General features: G+C 56.7%; 2 protein-coding genes and 1 non-coding gene across 3 annotated transcripts; 2 read left to right on the top strand and 1 right to left on the bottom strand.

Moving 5' to 3' along the window:
- The first annotated feature begins 213 nt into the window (after positions 1-213).
- On the top strand, positions 214-5575 carry RfC3 (replication factor C subunit RfC3). The gene is given in 9 exon segments (XM_037234203.1): positions 214-301; positions 884-1009; positions 1857-1984; positions 2203-2298; positions 2300-2366; positions 2676-2835; positions 3411-3622; positions 4115-4192; positions 4946-5575. Coding segments are annotated over 8 exon segments (1005 nt in total). The 5' UTR covers positions 214-301; positions 884-906; the 3' UTR covers positions 5107-5575.
- Positions 5168-17139, bottom strand: LOC119110391 (deoxyribodipyrimidine photo-lyase-like). Its single transcript, XM_037234202.1, is given in 12 exon segments — positions 5168-5846; positions 6287-6446; positions 8258-8339; positions 8895-9087; positions 12567-12653; positions 12656-12764; positions 13266-13424; positions 14213-14415; positions 14924-15049; positions 16000-16117; positions 16496-16585; positions 17081-17139. Coding segments are annotated over 12 exon segments (1509 nt in total). The 5' UTR covers positions 17096-17139; the 3' UTR covers positions 5168-5679.
- TRNAP-UGG (transfer RNA proline (anticodon UGG)) lies at positions 10167-10238 on the top strand. Its single transcript has one exon. It is a non-coding gene; the product is annotated as a tRNA-Pro (tRNA).
- Positions 17140-17448: the final 309 nt, after the last annotated feature.

Genomic DNA, 17448 nt, shown 5'->3' with positions numbered 1-17448 from the left:
AAATGCTGAAAGATATTCACTCTGTATAATTTTGATAACATGCAGTTAAGTACAGACTATAAATGTATGCACAAGTGTAATGCTCGATAATCACTCTGGGTGGTTTGGTGCATTCTTAGTATAGTTTGGTACTTACACACCATCTAAGTATTTACGGTATCTTAAAGCAAGACAACTATGGCGAGCTATCTACATTGCACACCCTCGTAATGGCGCGAAGGCGGGTGTGCGGAAAGGGAAGAACGGGAGCAGGGGTGTTGTTTGTGAGCAATTTGGTTATATCAGGGCGCTGGTTATATCGGTAGGTGGGTTCCTATCTCCATACTTTGCTCGTGACCGTGTGTGTATTGCCAGCGTGTAATAGTATATCACGAAGCCTCACAAACAGTTGTAAGCCTTACAAACGGAACATCTACAAACAGTTGTGGTTGCCATCCATTTGGAGGGGTGTTTTGTGTGATTGACTCCTTCATCATTGGTAGGGTTTGTTTGCCTGGATAGGCGGTTCCGTAATCAAGAAAAAAAACATAATTTTACCATAGAAAGTAGAAAACCTGTCTGTTCATCTTAAAAACTTCCTGAGCTGTGCAAGCTCTGCTTGCTGATTTGTGTAGGTGTACTTTCCTACCTAGCGTTAGAAAAAATCATCGCACACCATTTGTTGTGTTTAAGGCGGCACATATAAATAATCTCAAAACAGGAAACACGACAAATGGTGTACAATTATTTTTTCTAACGTTAGGTAGGAAAGTACACCCTGACCCTGATTTGCATAGCCTATTACATTGTGTATTAAAACATTATTTTGATTTATTGAATGCAATTTTCGCTCTTCTGTATGTGACATGCTATTTATTTCATGCAGAAAAAACATCTCTTTCAGTTTGGACCAGAAGAATAAGAACAATGGTGCTTGATGAGAAAACTGATAGCAACCTGCCATGGGTTGAAAAGTACAGACCAAAACAGCTGTCTGATTTAATATCGCATGAAGAAATAATCAAAACAAGTGAGAAGCCAAGCTGGTGATGTGGGTGTGGGTGATCATGACATCCATGTCCTAGATGCTTAGAAGTCTTACCAAGTTATTTGTTTACATTTGGCACTTGAGATACTTAAATTATGAAATATTGGAGTCCTAGAAACATTATGCTGCTAATTTGTTACCCTGCCACATTTTTAGTTGGCTTTTGTGTGTTTGCATGATAGATGTGGGATGATGAACGACCCAATATGCGGGGTGCTGATGGAGCAACATGTTTGTGTTAACCATTGACACCCAGGAAGCTAGAGGTATGGGCTTTGATTCCCATTGTGCCCACCCTTCCTGCCAGGGCGAGGCAGGCAACACAATAAAGCCCCAGCAGCTAAGCATGTCATAGAGCCCCAATGGTGCCAAACAACATAGCCCAATGGGCAGAAAGATGTAATATCCACTTAGAGGAAAACATGGCCATAATCAGTTTTTTCATACTTAACATTTCTCTGTCTTGTAAGCCACACATGTTTTGTAAAAAAAGATCTGTCTCATTTTTTTGTCAGGCCTGATAAATTGGCACATCTTACATTTGTGTGTGTTTTGCAATCAAGGTGTTTGAGGCAATCAAGGTGTACTAGAAAGGTGTCTCCAGAATCAGGATATGATTTCATTGACATGTTTGGTTACAGCCATGCTGGTTTTCAACACTTCTCAGCCATTTCTGCTTCTGCTCATAAAAGGCCATTGAAATCAGCCTGATTCTGATGACCCTTGAAAAATATATTTGGCCCATTTACCTTCCACAGAAGCAGAAGCAGTGTACCAAAAATGTATCAACCTTCCTTGATGTATCTTACATTCAAGTTTATCTGTGCAGTTGATCGATTTATGAAAGAAGATGCCCTTCCACATCTGCTGTTCTACGGACCCCCGGGCACGGGCAAGACGTCGACGATTCTGGCCTGTGCCAAACAGCTGTACAAGCCGAGCGAGTTCCAGGCGATGGTGAGTTTGTCGATCGTAGTTAGCAAACCGTGGTGCCACCAGCCTTCAGCAGTGACGTGCACTGCACCATCGGTCCCCGGGTGCGGGACGCGCTGCACCAACAAACCCCGCCGCTCTCCCGAGGTGCGACATACCGCTGCTGCTGGACTCCAATGTGTGTCGCACCACCGGTCGTCAGTCGGGACATGTCTCATCATCTCTCCTGTACCGGCGGTCAGGTGCTGGAGCTGAACGCGTCGGACGACCGCGGCATCGGCGCCGTGAGAAACCAGATCCAGAGCTTCGCCAGCACGCGGACCATCTTCAACCGCGGCTTTCAAGCTGATCATCCTGGACGAGGCGGACGCCATGACCAAGGACGCGCAGAACGCCCTGCGCCGCAGTGAGTGACCCCGGGGAACTCAAAAACAGCCCGCGTTGTAGCTGGCGACAAACAAGCGTTTATGTTGTGCGGATTTATTGCCAGGAAGCATTAGTATCTTTCTCCTCTATTAGTCCGAACAGTTGTTCCATCCATGGAGCGTTTAAGTATTAGTGGCGGGCGTTCTACTCCGAAAGTCCGTCGCGTTTGGAGTTATTGATCCCCCCCGAGCCCGTGTCAGGCACGTGCATCACGTGGCACACTGGCACATGAATGTGGGTGTGATACACATCATCCGTTGCATAACGCCTGCCGTGCACCGGCCGTCAGTCATCGAGAAGTATACGGAGAACGTGCGGTTCTGCCTGATCTGCAACTACCTGAGCAAGATCATCCCGGCCATCCAGTCGCGCTGCACGCGGTTCCGGTTCGGCCCACTGGCCGCGGACCAGGTGGCGCCGCGGCTCGACGCCGTGGTCCAGGCCGAGAGGTGGGCAGCCCCGCGCCGGAGCCCGGCCCCACGCGTGCTGATGGAGGGCCTGTGGTGTTGGCTGAGGGCGCTGCGTTAACCCGGGCGAGCAAGCTCCGGCTGTTGTGGCGCCTGAGTTGAACACGTGGACTATCATGCAAACCGCGTGTTTCTTGCTGTCTCGTTGATCCACAGTGTTGGGCATGTTTTCCTTTACTTCTACTTCTACGGGCCGGACGTTTCGCTGCCCCCCCCCCCCCCCCCCCCCCCTCCTGTGGAGACGTAACGATCGTGCTGCCGAGATGCTTGAGCGCACGTTGCAAGCGCTGCTGTCACCTGTCATTGGGTCCCCTGTCCCTGCCCACAGTGCCGTCTCGTCGCCTCACCGTCCCTTCATCGGGACCACACTGCCACGCATACCACCAGCGTGACCGCCAGCGACCAGCGTGACCACGCCTCTCATTTCCAAACCCCAGCGTGACCACGCCCCCTCATCACAAAACCCCAGCATGACCACGCCCCCTCATCACCAAACCCCAGAGTGACCACGCATCCCCCACCTCCGGGCGCTGCGTGACTCCCCCTCCTTCCACCAGCGTGGAGATCACGCCGGACGGGCGCCAGGCGCTGCTGGACCTGGCCGGCGGCGACATGCGCCGCGTGCTGAACATCCTGCAGGCCACCTGGATCGCGTTCGGCCGCGTCACCGAGCACAACGTATACACGTGCATCGGCCACCCGCTGACCTCCGACATCACGGCCATCGTCAACTGGATGCTGAACGAGGACGTGGCCACGGCGCACCGCAGTCAGTGCCACGTGTTTGGTGTCCGGCGCTGCGGTCACGCGCCGCAGCCGCTGGATGGATTGATGCGTGACGCCGGGCCGCGCGCCACGGCTTATCGATTGACGGAATGATTTGAGAATGATTGATCCGGTGATGGGAGATGATTTGAGAATGGTTGGTCTCGTGATGGGAGAGGTCGACCGGAACAGGCGGCTGACAATGTTTGTTGGTGGATGTGGCGGTGCTGAGACTGGGGAGTGATAGTGGACCTGTTCGTAGTCCGCTGGCGAGGCCGGTGACCATCCTCCGGGCTGCGTCGGTGACCCCACCGGTCGTGGGCGACTCTACAGTTCGTCGGTGATCCCACCGGTCGTGGGCGACTCCACAGTTCGTCGGTGACCCCACCGGTCGTAGGCGATTCCACAGGTTGTCGGTGACCCACCGTTCGCCCGACGCTCCTCGCAGCGGTCGCTGTCAGCGAGCGGCACTGACGATGGCTCTGTCCGCTCGCAGAGATCACCGAACTCAAAACGGCCAAAGGTTTGGCCCTGCAAGACGTGATAACCGAGGTCCACAAGCTCGTCCACCGCAGTGAGTGTCCGTCGGCCCGGGCGGACAGGCGGCCGGGGTTCCCGCCACGGCAGGCCCTGTACTGACCGTCCTAACACCGGCCTCGGCTTCTCAGGGCTGTAGCACGTCCCACCTCTGGTGACGGGGTTGCGAACACTGCGCCACATTAGCACACAGCCTTAAATGAATGCCACACATGAACTTGAACTCCAGCGGGGCGCCTGCTCGGAACGCGCCCCGGGTGGATGCCGCGCGATTGCCAGGCCCCGGCCGCGAATTTCCTCACGACGCCGAGCTGACGTTTGTAAGTCACATGCGAGTGCCGAGGACAGGCGGTGTAAACGGCGTTTACACGTTGCCGTATACGTTATACGTTGCCGACTGATTGTGATACTGATTTGGACACATTTGGCAGTGACAAACTTACGATAAGACTTACGTCATGTTTTTTATGACGTGCGCTGTTCGCCTAGTACGGATACGTTTTATGGCACCGAATTATGGTTGGTGAAGAGGAGCCAGCGACAGATGCGAAATACGTAGTGGAGAGCGCCCCGTGGTCGGTAACGTCCCTGGCGCCATCTGCTGGCAAAGGTCATTGTACCCTGTACTCACGCCCTGAGGCGAGGACCGCGTTCACGTAGTGGTCTCCGCGCACACCACGTACACTTCCCAGCCAGCACCATCTGCTCGACCTAGACCACCAGGCTCAGTGTCGTCGCCCGGCCGCGGCACCGGCGGCCGCTCTGACCGCTCGCCCCACCCCGCCCCCAGTCGACCTGCCGTCAACGGCCAAGACGGGCGTGCTGTACCGGCTGGGCGAGCTGGAGCACCAGCTGAGCCGCGGCGCCACCGAGACCATTCAGCTGGCTGGCCTCATCGCCGCCTTCCAGCTGACCAAGCATCAGGTGGCCCAGGTCGCCAACGCCGCTTGACGTCATCACGTGACGTCACCCATGTCCGCCGCGTCGAGTGCAGTAATAACACGTGTTTTGTAAAAATGTATGTTTCTGGATGGGTTTCTTCCTACCATGGTTCACAGTTGGACGGTGCCCGACATGAGACGGGGCGCAGAGCACGTCGGCTACATCAATTCTCACATCGCGCACGCGTAGTTACTAGATCAGCTGAGCGGGGGCTACACATTTGTCATGTGCCGACCATATTTGACGCCGGTGATGTTTATCTTCAGATCTAGCACATGAAAACATAGTCGGAGAACAGGGTGTCATAACAAAGTGATAAGAACACGCGAGGCAGCATGCGAAAATACATACAAACACTACCACACCTGACTTAAGAATCACAATCATTCACCACATCCCCGAGGCCAGCCGAGGAGACTGTTTTCATCAGCCGGCTCTTCGCAGTACGAGACTGGGCGCCCCGGCCAGCGCGGCCGCCAGCACGGCCAGCCCGGGGGCGGCTCCTTGCAGTACGAGGCAGGGCGCCCCGGCCGGCACGGCCTGCCCGCGGGCCACCGCAGCACTCGCAGCACAGCGCCGCGCTCACTTGGGCGCCACGTACTTATGCACCTTGCCGCCGTAGCGGGACACGAACTGGTCCACCTTGAACTTGCGCTTGCAGCCCTGATAGTTCATGTAGCGTATCTTGCCGAACACGGGCCGCTCGGCCCAGCCCTGGTCGTGGATGCCGCAGATCGACCACATGCACCCTGCGAACCGGCCGGCCGTCACTGGAGGCGGCTCGCGGAGAAGTAGTGGTCGGGGGGGGGGGGGGGGGGGGGGGCGGGTCACACGGTCGGGCCGGGGCCGAGTTCAGACGTAAGTGAACAATCACGAGCGAGACTGTAGCCGAGACGCGGTAGCTGGTCTGAGGGCGTTTGAACGAGCTGAACCGGGCAGACATCCCTGCTACGACAACTACGGCAACGACGCAAGATAGCGCCAGAACCACCTACGAATCAGATCACCCCCAGGAGAATCTCCGCTGAAAAAACCTCACCACTGAGTCCAGGAGTCCTGGACTCCCCCAGATCGAGGACTAACCAACCCATCACCGCCGACAGGAGTCCCATCGTCCAGTACCGGTTTCCACACTACCGCCTGGCCGACGGCTCAGAGCTCCCCGCAATCCTTTCCCCAGCTTACTCACCCACGTAACCGTTGGGATCACGGCCGTCCAGGGAGAAGCGGTCATTGAGGTAGATCGCCGTTGCCAGCGCCTCCTCGGGCGACGGCGTCCACTCCAGCACCTTCTTGGCCCAGTACATCCGCAGGAAGCCATGCATCTTGCCCTCCTGCACCATCTGGATCTGCAGGTGTCGAAGGCAGGGTGATGGCGGGGGGGGGGGGGGGGGTCGGAGTTCGGTGCTGGATTTTCCACCCGCCTGCGCGATGTCGACTGCGCGATCAGCACCTCGCACGACCCGCCCATCGAATGTGTACCGAGTGTGCAGGATTGGCAGTGGGGACTCGCCATCCAGATCACGATCGGTCCCCAGCTTCCGCACAGAGGCGCCAATCCTAATTCTGCCGCTACCCCACGAGCGGAACAGACGTTGACAGGCTGTAGTTTAACGGCAAAGCAGGCCAAGCAGACCGTATTTGGGCCAATGCGTCGGGAGCCGGGAAGAGCGCAGGCCGCCGGCCAGTCCAGCCGGAACGACAGGCTGCCAGCGGCCAGCGGAACGACAGTCCAGCCGCCACCAAGAGGACTAAGGGCGGGGCCGCAAGGGCCACGAGCAGGGTCGCAGGGCCCAAGACCAGGGCCGCAGGGGCCAAGAGCAGGGTCACAAGGGCCAAGGGCAGGGCTGCAAGGGTCAAGAGCAGGGTCGCAAGTGCCAAGACCAGGGAGGCAGGGCCCAAGAGCAGGGCCGCAAGAGTTAAGAGCAGGGTCACAAGGGCCAGGAGCAGGGCCGCAGGGCACAAGACCAGGGCCGCAGGGGCCAAGAGCAGGGCTGCAAGAGTTATGGGCAGGGCCGGAAGGGTCAAGAGCAGGGCCACAGGGGCCAAGAGCAGGGCCGCAAGAGTTATGGGCAGGGCCGTAAGGGCTAAGAACAGGGCCACAGGGGCCAAGAGCAGGGCCGCAAGAGTTAAGGGCAGGGCCGCAAGGGCCAGGAGCAGGGTCGCAAGAGTTAAGAGCAGGGCCGTAGGGGCCAAGAGCATGGCCGCAAGAGTTAAGAGCAGGGCCGCAAGGGCCAAGAGCAGGGTCGCAAGAGTTAAAAGCAGGACCGCAGGGGCCAAGAGCAGGGCCGTAAGAGTTAAGAGCAAGGCCGCAGGGGCCAAGAGCAGAGCCACAAGAGTTAAGAGCAGGGCCGTAAGGGCCAAGAGCAGGGCCGCAGGGGCCAAGAGCAGGGCCGCAAGAGTTAAGAGCAGGGCCGCAGGGGCCAAGAGCAGGGCCGCAAGAATTAAGAGCAGGGCCGCAATAATTAAGAGCAGGGCCGCAGGGCCAAGAGCAGGGCCGCAAGAGTTAAAAGCAAGGCCGCAGGGGCCAAGAGCAGGGCCGCAAGAGTTACGAGCAGGGCCGCAAGAGTTAAGAGCAAGGCCGCAGGGGCCAAGAGCAGGGCCGCAAGAGTTGAGCAGGGCCGCAGGGGCCAAGAGCAGGGCCACAGGGGCCAAGAGCAGGGCGCAAGAGCGGCCCGCAGGGGCCAGAGCAGGGCCGCAAGAGGGCAAGGCCGCAAGAGTGCACAAGCAGTGCAGGCCGCGGGGCCAAGAGCAGGGGCACAGTAAGAGCAGCCAGGGACCGCAAGAGTTAGAGCAGGCCGCAAGGGCCCGAGCAGGGCCGCAAGAGCAAAAGCAGGGCCGCAGGGGCCAAGAGCAGGGCCACAGGGGCCAAGAGCAGGGCCGCAAGAGTTAAGAGCAGGGCCGCAGGGGTCAAGGGCAGGACCGCAAGGGACTCTTGTCTGGCGCGAGCTGTCACCGGGACGCGAGTCAAGTGGCCCCACATAACCCGTGCGACTGCGCTTTCGTTTGACGTCCAGCCGTTGAGCGTCGACTCGCAGAGCCGCGGTGAGGACATTGGCATTGGCCAGCCACACCGGCACGCGACCCGCTCGACGGCGCGAGTGATCGTGACCGGACCGTGCTTCCGTTCGCCGTCGTCAGCGGCCACAGGCGCTCTCACCTGGGCCGCGTTCCAGAGGTCGTCGTGCGTCTGCGCCGCCGCCAGCTGCTCTCGGCTGTACAGGTACTCCCGTTTGTCCTTGCTGCGGGAACATCAGACGAGCAGTCAACAGGCGCACAGCTGTCAGCGACCTGCTCTCGGCTAGTGTCATCTTGCGTGCCTGTATGTTTGCCAACTGCTTCAATGTTAATGTCTTCATGGGGCCTGTCAGGCTCTCTGAGGAGCGCCACGCCGCTGGGATTAGTGAACAATTCGTCACCCACTACGTTATATTGTCGCACCTATGAAAAGGTAATCATCTGGGAAGACTAAATGTAATCATTTGACTCCATCGAACTTGACCATCTGCCGTCGTCACTACTGATTAAACAAAACAAAAACGTGGGCGGCTCGCAATCGCGTGGTGAGACAAGACAATGACTCGGATTTGACAATCGACGCCGAAGCGTCAGGTGTCGCCGTCATCTTAGCCGATCTCCAGCTGCCAGGCGGTGTCCTCCGTTCAAAACACGCGGCGTGATACGGTAATGCTTCTGATCCTCGCCCACACAGCACCGGTGCCTGCCTTTCCCACCCGTTCGGCTGCGGCGCCAGGACAGGACAGCGCAGGCCCTCTGCCGACCGAGTCCGTTCTCACCGGTGCGCCTTCAGCGTGTCGCCGGCCCAGCCGTAGGCGCCCTCCACGCTGTCGTAGTGCGGCTGGTAGTAGCAGAAGTTGTCAGCCAGCTCCCGGCGTACGACGGCCTCCTCCACGAACGCCTGCACGGCCTTGCTGTGGCGGCTGCTGTGGCGGCGCACCTCCAGCACCGCCCGCTGCGCCGACAGCTGACCTGGGGTCACGGTCAGCGTCGGTCAAGGCAGAGAAACTGAGGACGCCAAGGGCGCGACGAGAGAGCTTGTCACAGCTGGCGCTTCATGGGAGCTGACCTGGGGTCACGGGAGCAGTGGGTCGGGTAAGCGACTGACCTGGGGTCACGGAGGCCTCGGTCTGATGAGCAGCTGACCTGGGATCACGGAGGCCGTGGTTCGGGTAAGCAGCTGACCTGGGATCACGGAGGCCGTGGTTCGGGTACGCGGCTGACCTGGGATCACGGAGGCCGTGGTTCGGGTAAGCAGCTGACCTGGGATCACGGAAGCCGTGGTTCGGGTAAGCAGCTGACCTGGGATCGCGGGGGCCTGGGTCGGGTAAGCAGCTGACCTGGGATCACGGAGGCCGTGGTTCGGGTAAGCAGCTGACCTGGGATCACGGAGGCCGTGGGGCGGGTAAGCAGCTGACCTGGGCTCACGGAGGCCGTGGGTCGGGTAAGCAGCTGACCTGGGGTCACGGAGGCCGCGGGTCGGGCAAGCAGCCGACCTGGGATCACGGAGGCGATGGGCCTGGATACGGTCCGGGGGCACGGGGACGGCGAGTCGGAAGAGTCGACCTGGGGCCATGTGGGCGGCCGTCCGGGGAGACTGACATGGCGACGCGGGCAGCAGGTCAGAGAGACTTGGCGTCGTCAATGGAAGCAACCAATCGGGTGGCTGACCTGGCGCTGCACGGACAGCGGGCCCGGTGGGCTCGCCTGAGGTCATGGGGCACATCAGGAAGAACATGAACAGAAGCGCCCCCCCCCCCCCTGAAGCACACCCCGTCATTGGCCAGCCTTGTACGCCAGAGGAACGGAGCCGGGCCCGGGCGGCCACGTAGGCTGTCTGGTGCGATCGTGTAAGCCAAGCCGTCTGGTGCATCCAGCCCGGCTGAACGCCGCCCGCCAGCCAGCGCCAGGGACGGCATACGTCACCGTCGGCGAGCCCGGCTGGTCAGTCAAACCCACACTCACCAAACCGGGCTGACGGAAACGAGTTTCCTGCCATCGCGCCTAACAGTACACTGGTCTTATCACACGCTACCAGCCTCCCACCATCCGGCTCAGTGGTCTAGGGGTATGATTCCTGCTTTGGGTGCAGGAGGTCCCGGGTTCAAATCCCGGCTGAGCCCTTTTCGCATCCAACATGACTACACAGCTATGTCAACCCACCGCTCCCAGCCACACAATGCATACAAATAAATGCTACAATTGCACGGTATGCCTCCCGGCCCGTAGAAGCTGCTTCGAGTCGCGGGTTTTCAGAGGAGGCCGGGGTGTACACCGGCAAAACACCAGCAGCACTAAAATCCGAGCAGTGCATCATTGTTGCGCAACTGCTTTCACTGTAAAAGTCGCTGGAAATTTCATTTTGATTGCGCTTGTTTGAAATTTCCCCCAGGTCAGGTCTCGGCCGGCTGCCATACCGCTGTCCATTCCGTTGTCATGAGCCGTGCCAGTTGATACTACATGACAACAGTTCGAATGACATGGATTCTGCCCAAACAGCCCCATTCACCCAAAATCAGCCGCCACCACGGGTCCCGAATTAGTGTTAAATTCTCGGTTCCCATGATTTAGGCCTGTCTGGTCCCTCACCCATGGCACATATGCTCCAAGTCAAGGCAATGCACACCAAAATTGAGGTAAAGCGCATGCATTCGGTCTCCTACGTGTTGTTGCTGTTTCATCTTTTTTCTTGTCGAAATACACGCATATGGAGACTGCAACAGCTATTGCTACTGATTGCGGCCCGTGGATCCCTCCAAATGCTCTTCGCACCGATGCCCCGCCCACCACTGGGGTGCAGGAGCGCGGGGGATATCCCAGGAGCCCGGCTGGGCCATTGGTGCGATCGGTTTCCGACAGCTGTATCCCGCACATTACTCTGCCGCGCCGTGGTGCCGCGCACAGATCGGCCCCCGTGAGACGGCCGACATTCCAGACACGTTTTGAGTGTCTGAGGTTGGTCAATTCGCGGCTATTCGGCGAGTCCATGTGTCCTTCTCAGACCGTGTGGTCGGCGGCCGGCTTCAGGCCGGCAGGCAGTAAGGGCGGAATACATGGGCGGCGGACACCCGATCTGAGCCTTATGGAGTGGAGCTTCAGCAAAAACGGCGGAGGTTCACATGAGCTCAAGACAAACAGAATTCACAGTTATTTGTTTAATGGCAGGCGATGCTGCCCGATCTCAGCTATTAACGAATATAACACGTGATAGTATAGGCGGCAGCCACCAGACAGCGAAGCTAGGCGGGGAACAAGTAGAGCCAAAAAGCGATATGAACAAAAACGCCAATCAAAGTGGGAGGACTCCACATATTTTGATATCGAATTCGTGTCCCGAATCACCGGATGTTCAGATCCAGCGTACCGTGCTGCATGGGGCCAGTGGCACATCCTGGCTCACTTCCACCGAGCCGCGGCAGTTCGGCGCCGGCGGCACTCCCAATCGCAGCACGAATCTCGTATCCCGTGTTTGCCTCAGTCTCGTCCAAAGACCAGCAACGAGCAACACATTTTTTTCTCTGGTAAAGCTCACCCGAATTTGATGTAGCACGCCTAAGGTGCTGTGTATGTAGTATTACGAAACAATGGGTGCAATGATCCTGCACGGAAACTGGGGCAAACGCGAATCTCGTAGTTGTTTCTCTACATGGACTAAGGACGCCCAGGACTAAATTAAAATCATTAAGTCATCTACATGCCATCAGCATCTGCAGACGGCATGCAGTCCGATGGGATAAACTGCGAGGTTGTCACAAGGTTAATGCCGGAGACCCATGAAATGGGACGCGCGGAGTTCCACCAGAGGGACAAATTGAGGACCCGTCTGTTGGGACACACCAGATACCGTCAGCCGACAGTCGCCTATCAGCACATCCAGGAACGTTATATGGCGTTTTGTGACCAGAGGTTGTCACATCTGACCAAAACACGGGTAATCAGTACCTAGTTTTGTACCGGCCACGGATGGGTAACAGTCCTTATTGTTTTGAAGCTGTCTCTAGCCATCCCTGTCTCAACACGCCGGCATTCTCGGTGCCTGATCTTTAGACGCCCTGGCGACGTTTACATGGACTGGAACTTGCTTTTCAGCACGTTACGTTATCAACCTGCAGCCTGATTATCAAAGGTTCGTTGCGAGGCGAAAAGGCAAAAACGACCGCCTCGTCTTCCTGATCTCCATTCCGTCCCAGCATGCCCCAGTCCTCGCCAGATCATCGGCGCCTCAGCACCCTCACCGTGCTCCAGCGGTCCGAGCGTCTCAACGGCAACGGGTCCTTCGCCCAGCCCTCCTCCCCGCGTCCCCAGCCGCCCACCCCCGCCACGGCGTCCATCGCCCCAGCCCTCCTCCCCACGTCCCCAGCCGCCCAGCCCCGCCGCGGCGTCCGTCGCCCCAGCCCTCCTCCCCACGTCCCCAGCCGCCCAGCCCCGCCGCCGCGTCCCCGACCCCTCACCGAAGTGGAGCCAGGGCGACAGGTTGCTGAGCGCCTCCACAGTCGGGTCGTTGCGTTTGTCGGCGAAGAGTCGCAGCCGACTGCGGCAAACTCGTCCAGCTGGCGGAGGGCGGCCGCCGCGCCGGGCCGCGCCCACTCCACCTCGGCCACCGTCCGGTCCACCTCCAGGCTGCGCTCGGCCGCCGCCCAGTCCACCGGCTGCCGGGCCGCCACACCGTCAGGCCCGGCCGGGGACAGGCAGATCACCGCCTGGGGACGGGCGCCGAGCGGGGACGGGCGGCCGTCGAGCGGGGACGGGCGGGCGCCGAGCGGGGACGGGCGGCCGTCGAGCGGGGACGGGCGGCCGTCGAGCGGGGACGGGCGGCCGTCAAGCGGGGACCGGCGGCCGCTGCTCGGGGGCGGGCGTCGAGCGGGCGGTGTGACGTCATCGGGGGAATGACGGAACGCAGGAGCTGGCTGTCCACTGGGACACACCGGGAGTTGTCACAAGGTTAACGCCGCGGACCCATGAGAAGGGACGCACGGAGTTCCACCAGAGGGACAAATCGAGGGCTTCTCTAGCGGGATACACCACGGATATACTGGACACCGTCCGCCAGGACGCACCGGTGTCCGACTGACACACCAAAGCACAGCATACACCAAGGTCCGCCCCGTCTCCTACCCCACAGCCCCCCTGACGGCGACCGGCGCACTGACCTGTCGCTTGCCGTCCGCAGCGTGCGGGTGTCTGAGCACCGGCGGGAACTCCGTGAGGAACTCGGGCAGCCGGTCCATGATCTTGCGCCGGATGGTGCGGGCGCCGTACTCCTGCTTGTCACTCGCAACCCAGCACGGCACCACGTTGTGCGCGTCCACCTGGCGGAGGAAATGTGAACCAGCTGTCAGCTAATCCGTAGTCTATTAACTGTCCGTCAGTCAGTTTGTCAGTGTCGGTTTGCAGTCTGTTAGCTGCCAGTCAGTCCGCAGTCTGTTAGCTGTCAGTCAGTTGGCAGCCTGCCAGCTGTCAGTCAGTTTACTGTCTGTCAGTCACTTTGCAGTCCGTCAGCAGTCAGTCTGTTGAAGCAGTCAGGGCCTACCACCAGGCGACATCAGCAGCAGCAACATTAATAACAACAGGTGACAAGCGAAAAGGAGGTGACGTGACTGTCGCCTACTTTCAGCTGGAGTAGGACAGGTGAGTAAGGGTCATCAAAACCATTGACATGATATCCACATTCTATTCACCCTTATTTTACTGTAGGTGTATCCAAGCGGTGATCGCCCTGAGCCTTGTCATTCTATTCACCCTTATTTTACTGTAGGTGTATCCAAGCGGTGATCGCCCTGAGCCTTGTCATTTCTTGTCACAGGGAAAGAGAAACACAGCACACAGAGAGAAAGTATACAACGCACAGGTAAAAGCAGATTTACTCAATGAGCCAGCGATTTAAAGCGATCAGGCAAGCCCAGCGAGAGAACGTGGACGGCCACCGCAGACAGGCCGTTCCACGCGTCCTAGGAAGGCTGTCCGGTAGTGGGACTTCGCCACAGGTATCTGAGCTCGCGGGCACCACATCAAGGTGCCAATCCCCAGGGCTGATCTTGGGGACCAGTGTCCGTCGGCGCTGTACACGCCGCACGCTGCGGCCTCCCCACAGACTGACCTGGCTGACACTGACGTCATTAGGAAGCGCTTCGATGACGTCATCCAGCCAGCGGCGAGGCACCCTGAGCGGCGCGAAGTCGGCGACCACGGCACCCGCGCCGTTGTCCGCGACGAACTTGACCAAGCTGGTGGAGGCCGGCCCGATCAGCAGGTGGAAGCCGATCCCCAGCCGAGAGCACTCCGTCTCCACCTCCCGCAGCCCTGGCGAGGGGGCGACAGAGTATGGCTACAGGTGGCACGCGAGGGGGACAGGGCGCGGCTACAGGTGATACCACCACCCACACTGTTCCGCCTTACGGAGCCCCGGTGTGAGGTGCGAAGTACGGTGACAGGGGATACCACCACCCACAGCTCCGCCTTACGGAGCCCCGGTGTGAGGTGCGAAGTACGGTGACAGGGGATACCACCACCCACACTGTTCCGCCTTACGGAGCCCCGGTGTGAGGTGCGAAGTACGGTGACAGGGGATACCACCACCCACAATATAACACCTTACGGAGCCCCGGTCCGGGGTATCGAGTACGGTGACAGGTGATAACATCACCCACACTGTAGCACCTTGCGGAGCTCCGGTGAAGGGGACGGAGGACGGCTACAGGTGATAACACCACCCACACTGTAACACCTCACAAAGCCATGGCAACACAGGACATCAGGCTAGCTGTTGCACACTCGTCACCGGAATCGAGAGGCATCATGAGTGACTCACCTTTCAACATGAACCCGTAATGTCTGATGGTGGCATCCAGAAACTTGGGCACCAGGCAGAAACACACGTGCAGGGGCAGCTTAAACTTGAGAGCTAGCTTCTGAGCAAACAGCAGGGCCCAGTTATCTGCGAAGGATGGAAATTGAAGGCTTGCTGTTGTGAACAGTACATTAGAAAAAAACACGACTTACCTAGATCTGCACCATTTATGCTTCTTGCGGAACGTTAACACACGGTCAGCATAAGAACTGCAAAATTTCAAAACGCATACAAAAACGCAAATACCGAAAGATAGTGACATAAAACGGATGTTGTAAATAGGCAAACGTTCCAACTACAAATCGGCTATAAGACGAACTCCTCCAACATATCAAATTGCAGAGATCAATACCATAAAGGTTCATGATTTCGATGGTGAACTCGTATTCAGACTATTTGAAAACCGATGTTAACACGTTCAGTAAGCTGAATCAAATTGCATCGCCAAAAAACCGCTCGTAGTACGCCTTTCCTCAGCAGAATGACGACAAAATCGCACCTATGTGCTAAAGCTTTGATCAGGTATTAACGCATATCGAAATCCAGCAGAGCTTTTCGTAGAGCCTGTGGCGTATGGTATATTTTGAGAACGCGTCTCTCAACACAATTTGAAAGACTTAAGACTGACATGTCTTACGCGCCGTGGGACGAGCAAGGTAATGACAAACGTGCGTTAACAACATGAAGGTAACATCAAAACCTAAGCTGATTGCTAATGTGGCAACCCACATAATAATGCGGCGCGTCAATATATTACCCGTGTTCCGGTTTAACACACCAAGAGGCAATGTACCTCACAAATTTTGCGAAACTCTAGCCTCTCCAAAATCTGTATCGCATGTCTTTCATCAACATACTCAAACTAAATCCTATTTGTGATGTAAAATGGGTGCACTTTTAAGCATTTTTACGGGGACAAAGGCTCCATGCCTCCAACAAGCTAGCACGCTCCGATACCGACAGCAAGCCCACATATAAGGATACCGGTTCAGGATAACCAATCTATACTTAGGTGGCATTTTGTTGCAGTACGTCACCTTGAACCCGCTGGTCCCTAGACATCCAGTACACCACGCTTCTGGCTTTTTCGGGAACTTCTTCAGCTGTGAGGATGCGGCACCTTTTCTTGTTGAATTTCCACCCCTTTTCTCGCAACTGCGAAGAGATCAGTATTCAGATATACAATAGCTAGGTTATATTAGCATTTTCAATGGTTTTAACACAACCTCTCAGTCGGGGGATCACAGTACGTCACAGTCAAACCAAAAAATGGCAATCATTTAACAACCTGCTTCCCTGATGATGATGATGATTCGGGCTTTGAGGCGCACAGACTACGTTGGCCATATGGCGCCCATAACCTGCTTCCCTGAATAAATGTTGTTGAGGTGAATGAGACCCACTTCACCATCACGCAGTTTCTTGGTCGAAATAACTAGTTATCATCGCCACTCATCGCTAAATGTTTAACAGTCCCGTCTTCCCAACGTTTGGGGAACCTTGTCTCCTTTATTGACGGCCCAAATTCAGTACCTGTTTCCTTTTATCTTCAATCTGCTTGTCGATTGGACAATCATCACTCTTCTTTTGCTTCTTATTGGGTGGTTCCGACATGGTTTCAGCCTGAAAGTATGAGCGATGTGATTATTGCACTATCACCGCAATAAGATTGCGGGAAAATATGATCCGATCCATGATCTCATAACTCATTTACAGCTCCATGTACAACATTTCGATGTCACATGCCGTGACAGCAGGACAAAATGTCACACGCGTCATGCCAAGTAATCATTTCATGTCCTTGTCAGATGCTCGTTGGACAAAAACGTTCGCATCGGGTACATCCTTCTGAGGGGCGCAATATTGATAGCGCTTCAGCCGATCTCCCGAAAGCCGAAAGAGAATACCGAGGTATGCTGCATGTGTTCCCACGTTGATTGGCCCCAGCAACCATACAGCGCGATATTCAGCTAGTGCCGATGTTTTAAGGAACTCGCACGCCCCGACATATTGATATAACTGTATTCCCTTAAGACACTGCAGACCAGGCCAACAGGCCCAAGCAAAATACAAAATGGCCATGTTACCAGTGCACATGTTTGTGAAAACAGCATCTACCTCCGGTGCTATCATTAGGAAGCATTAGTCCTGAAGCAGTGAATGTACTTAACCTCTTCTCTCCTCCCCCCTTCAATGCTTAACCACCATGTGATACAGTTACCAGCTTCCATCATCCGCCAGTCTGTTGCAACCATTCACATCTCATGCTCCCAGATTCTTTGGCCTGCAACTTGATACATTTTCTTTGGAATGCAATTGCCTGTAGGGATGCAAAATCCATGGTTGGAGTACCCTGATCCATAGCACCAAACAACCCCATTACAGACAATGCATTATAAAACATTGCATGGAGGCACACCAAGCTCTTAGCAATCATTGAATCACAACCTGACATTTGGTAGAAAGCTTATTTTAAACCAAGATCA

Source organism: Pollicipes pollicipes, unplaced genomic scaffold, assembly GCF_011947565.3.
Source record: "Pollicipes pollicipes isolate AB1234 unplaced genomic scaffold, Ppol_2.1 Scaffold_7231;HRSCAF=8579_pilon_pilon_pilon, whole genome shotgun sequence".
Taxonomy (NCBI): domain Eukaryota; kingdom Metazoa; phylum Arthropoda; class Thecostraca; order Pollicipedomorpha; family Pollicipedidae; genus Pollicipes; species Pollicipes pollicipes.
The sequence above is the reverse complement of the archived record's forward strand: the minus strand, read 5'-3'. Positions and strand labels throughout refer to the sequence as shown.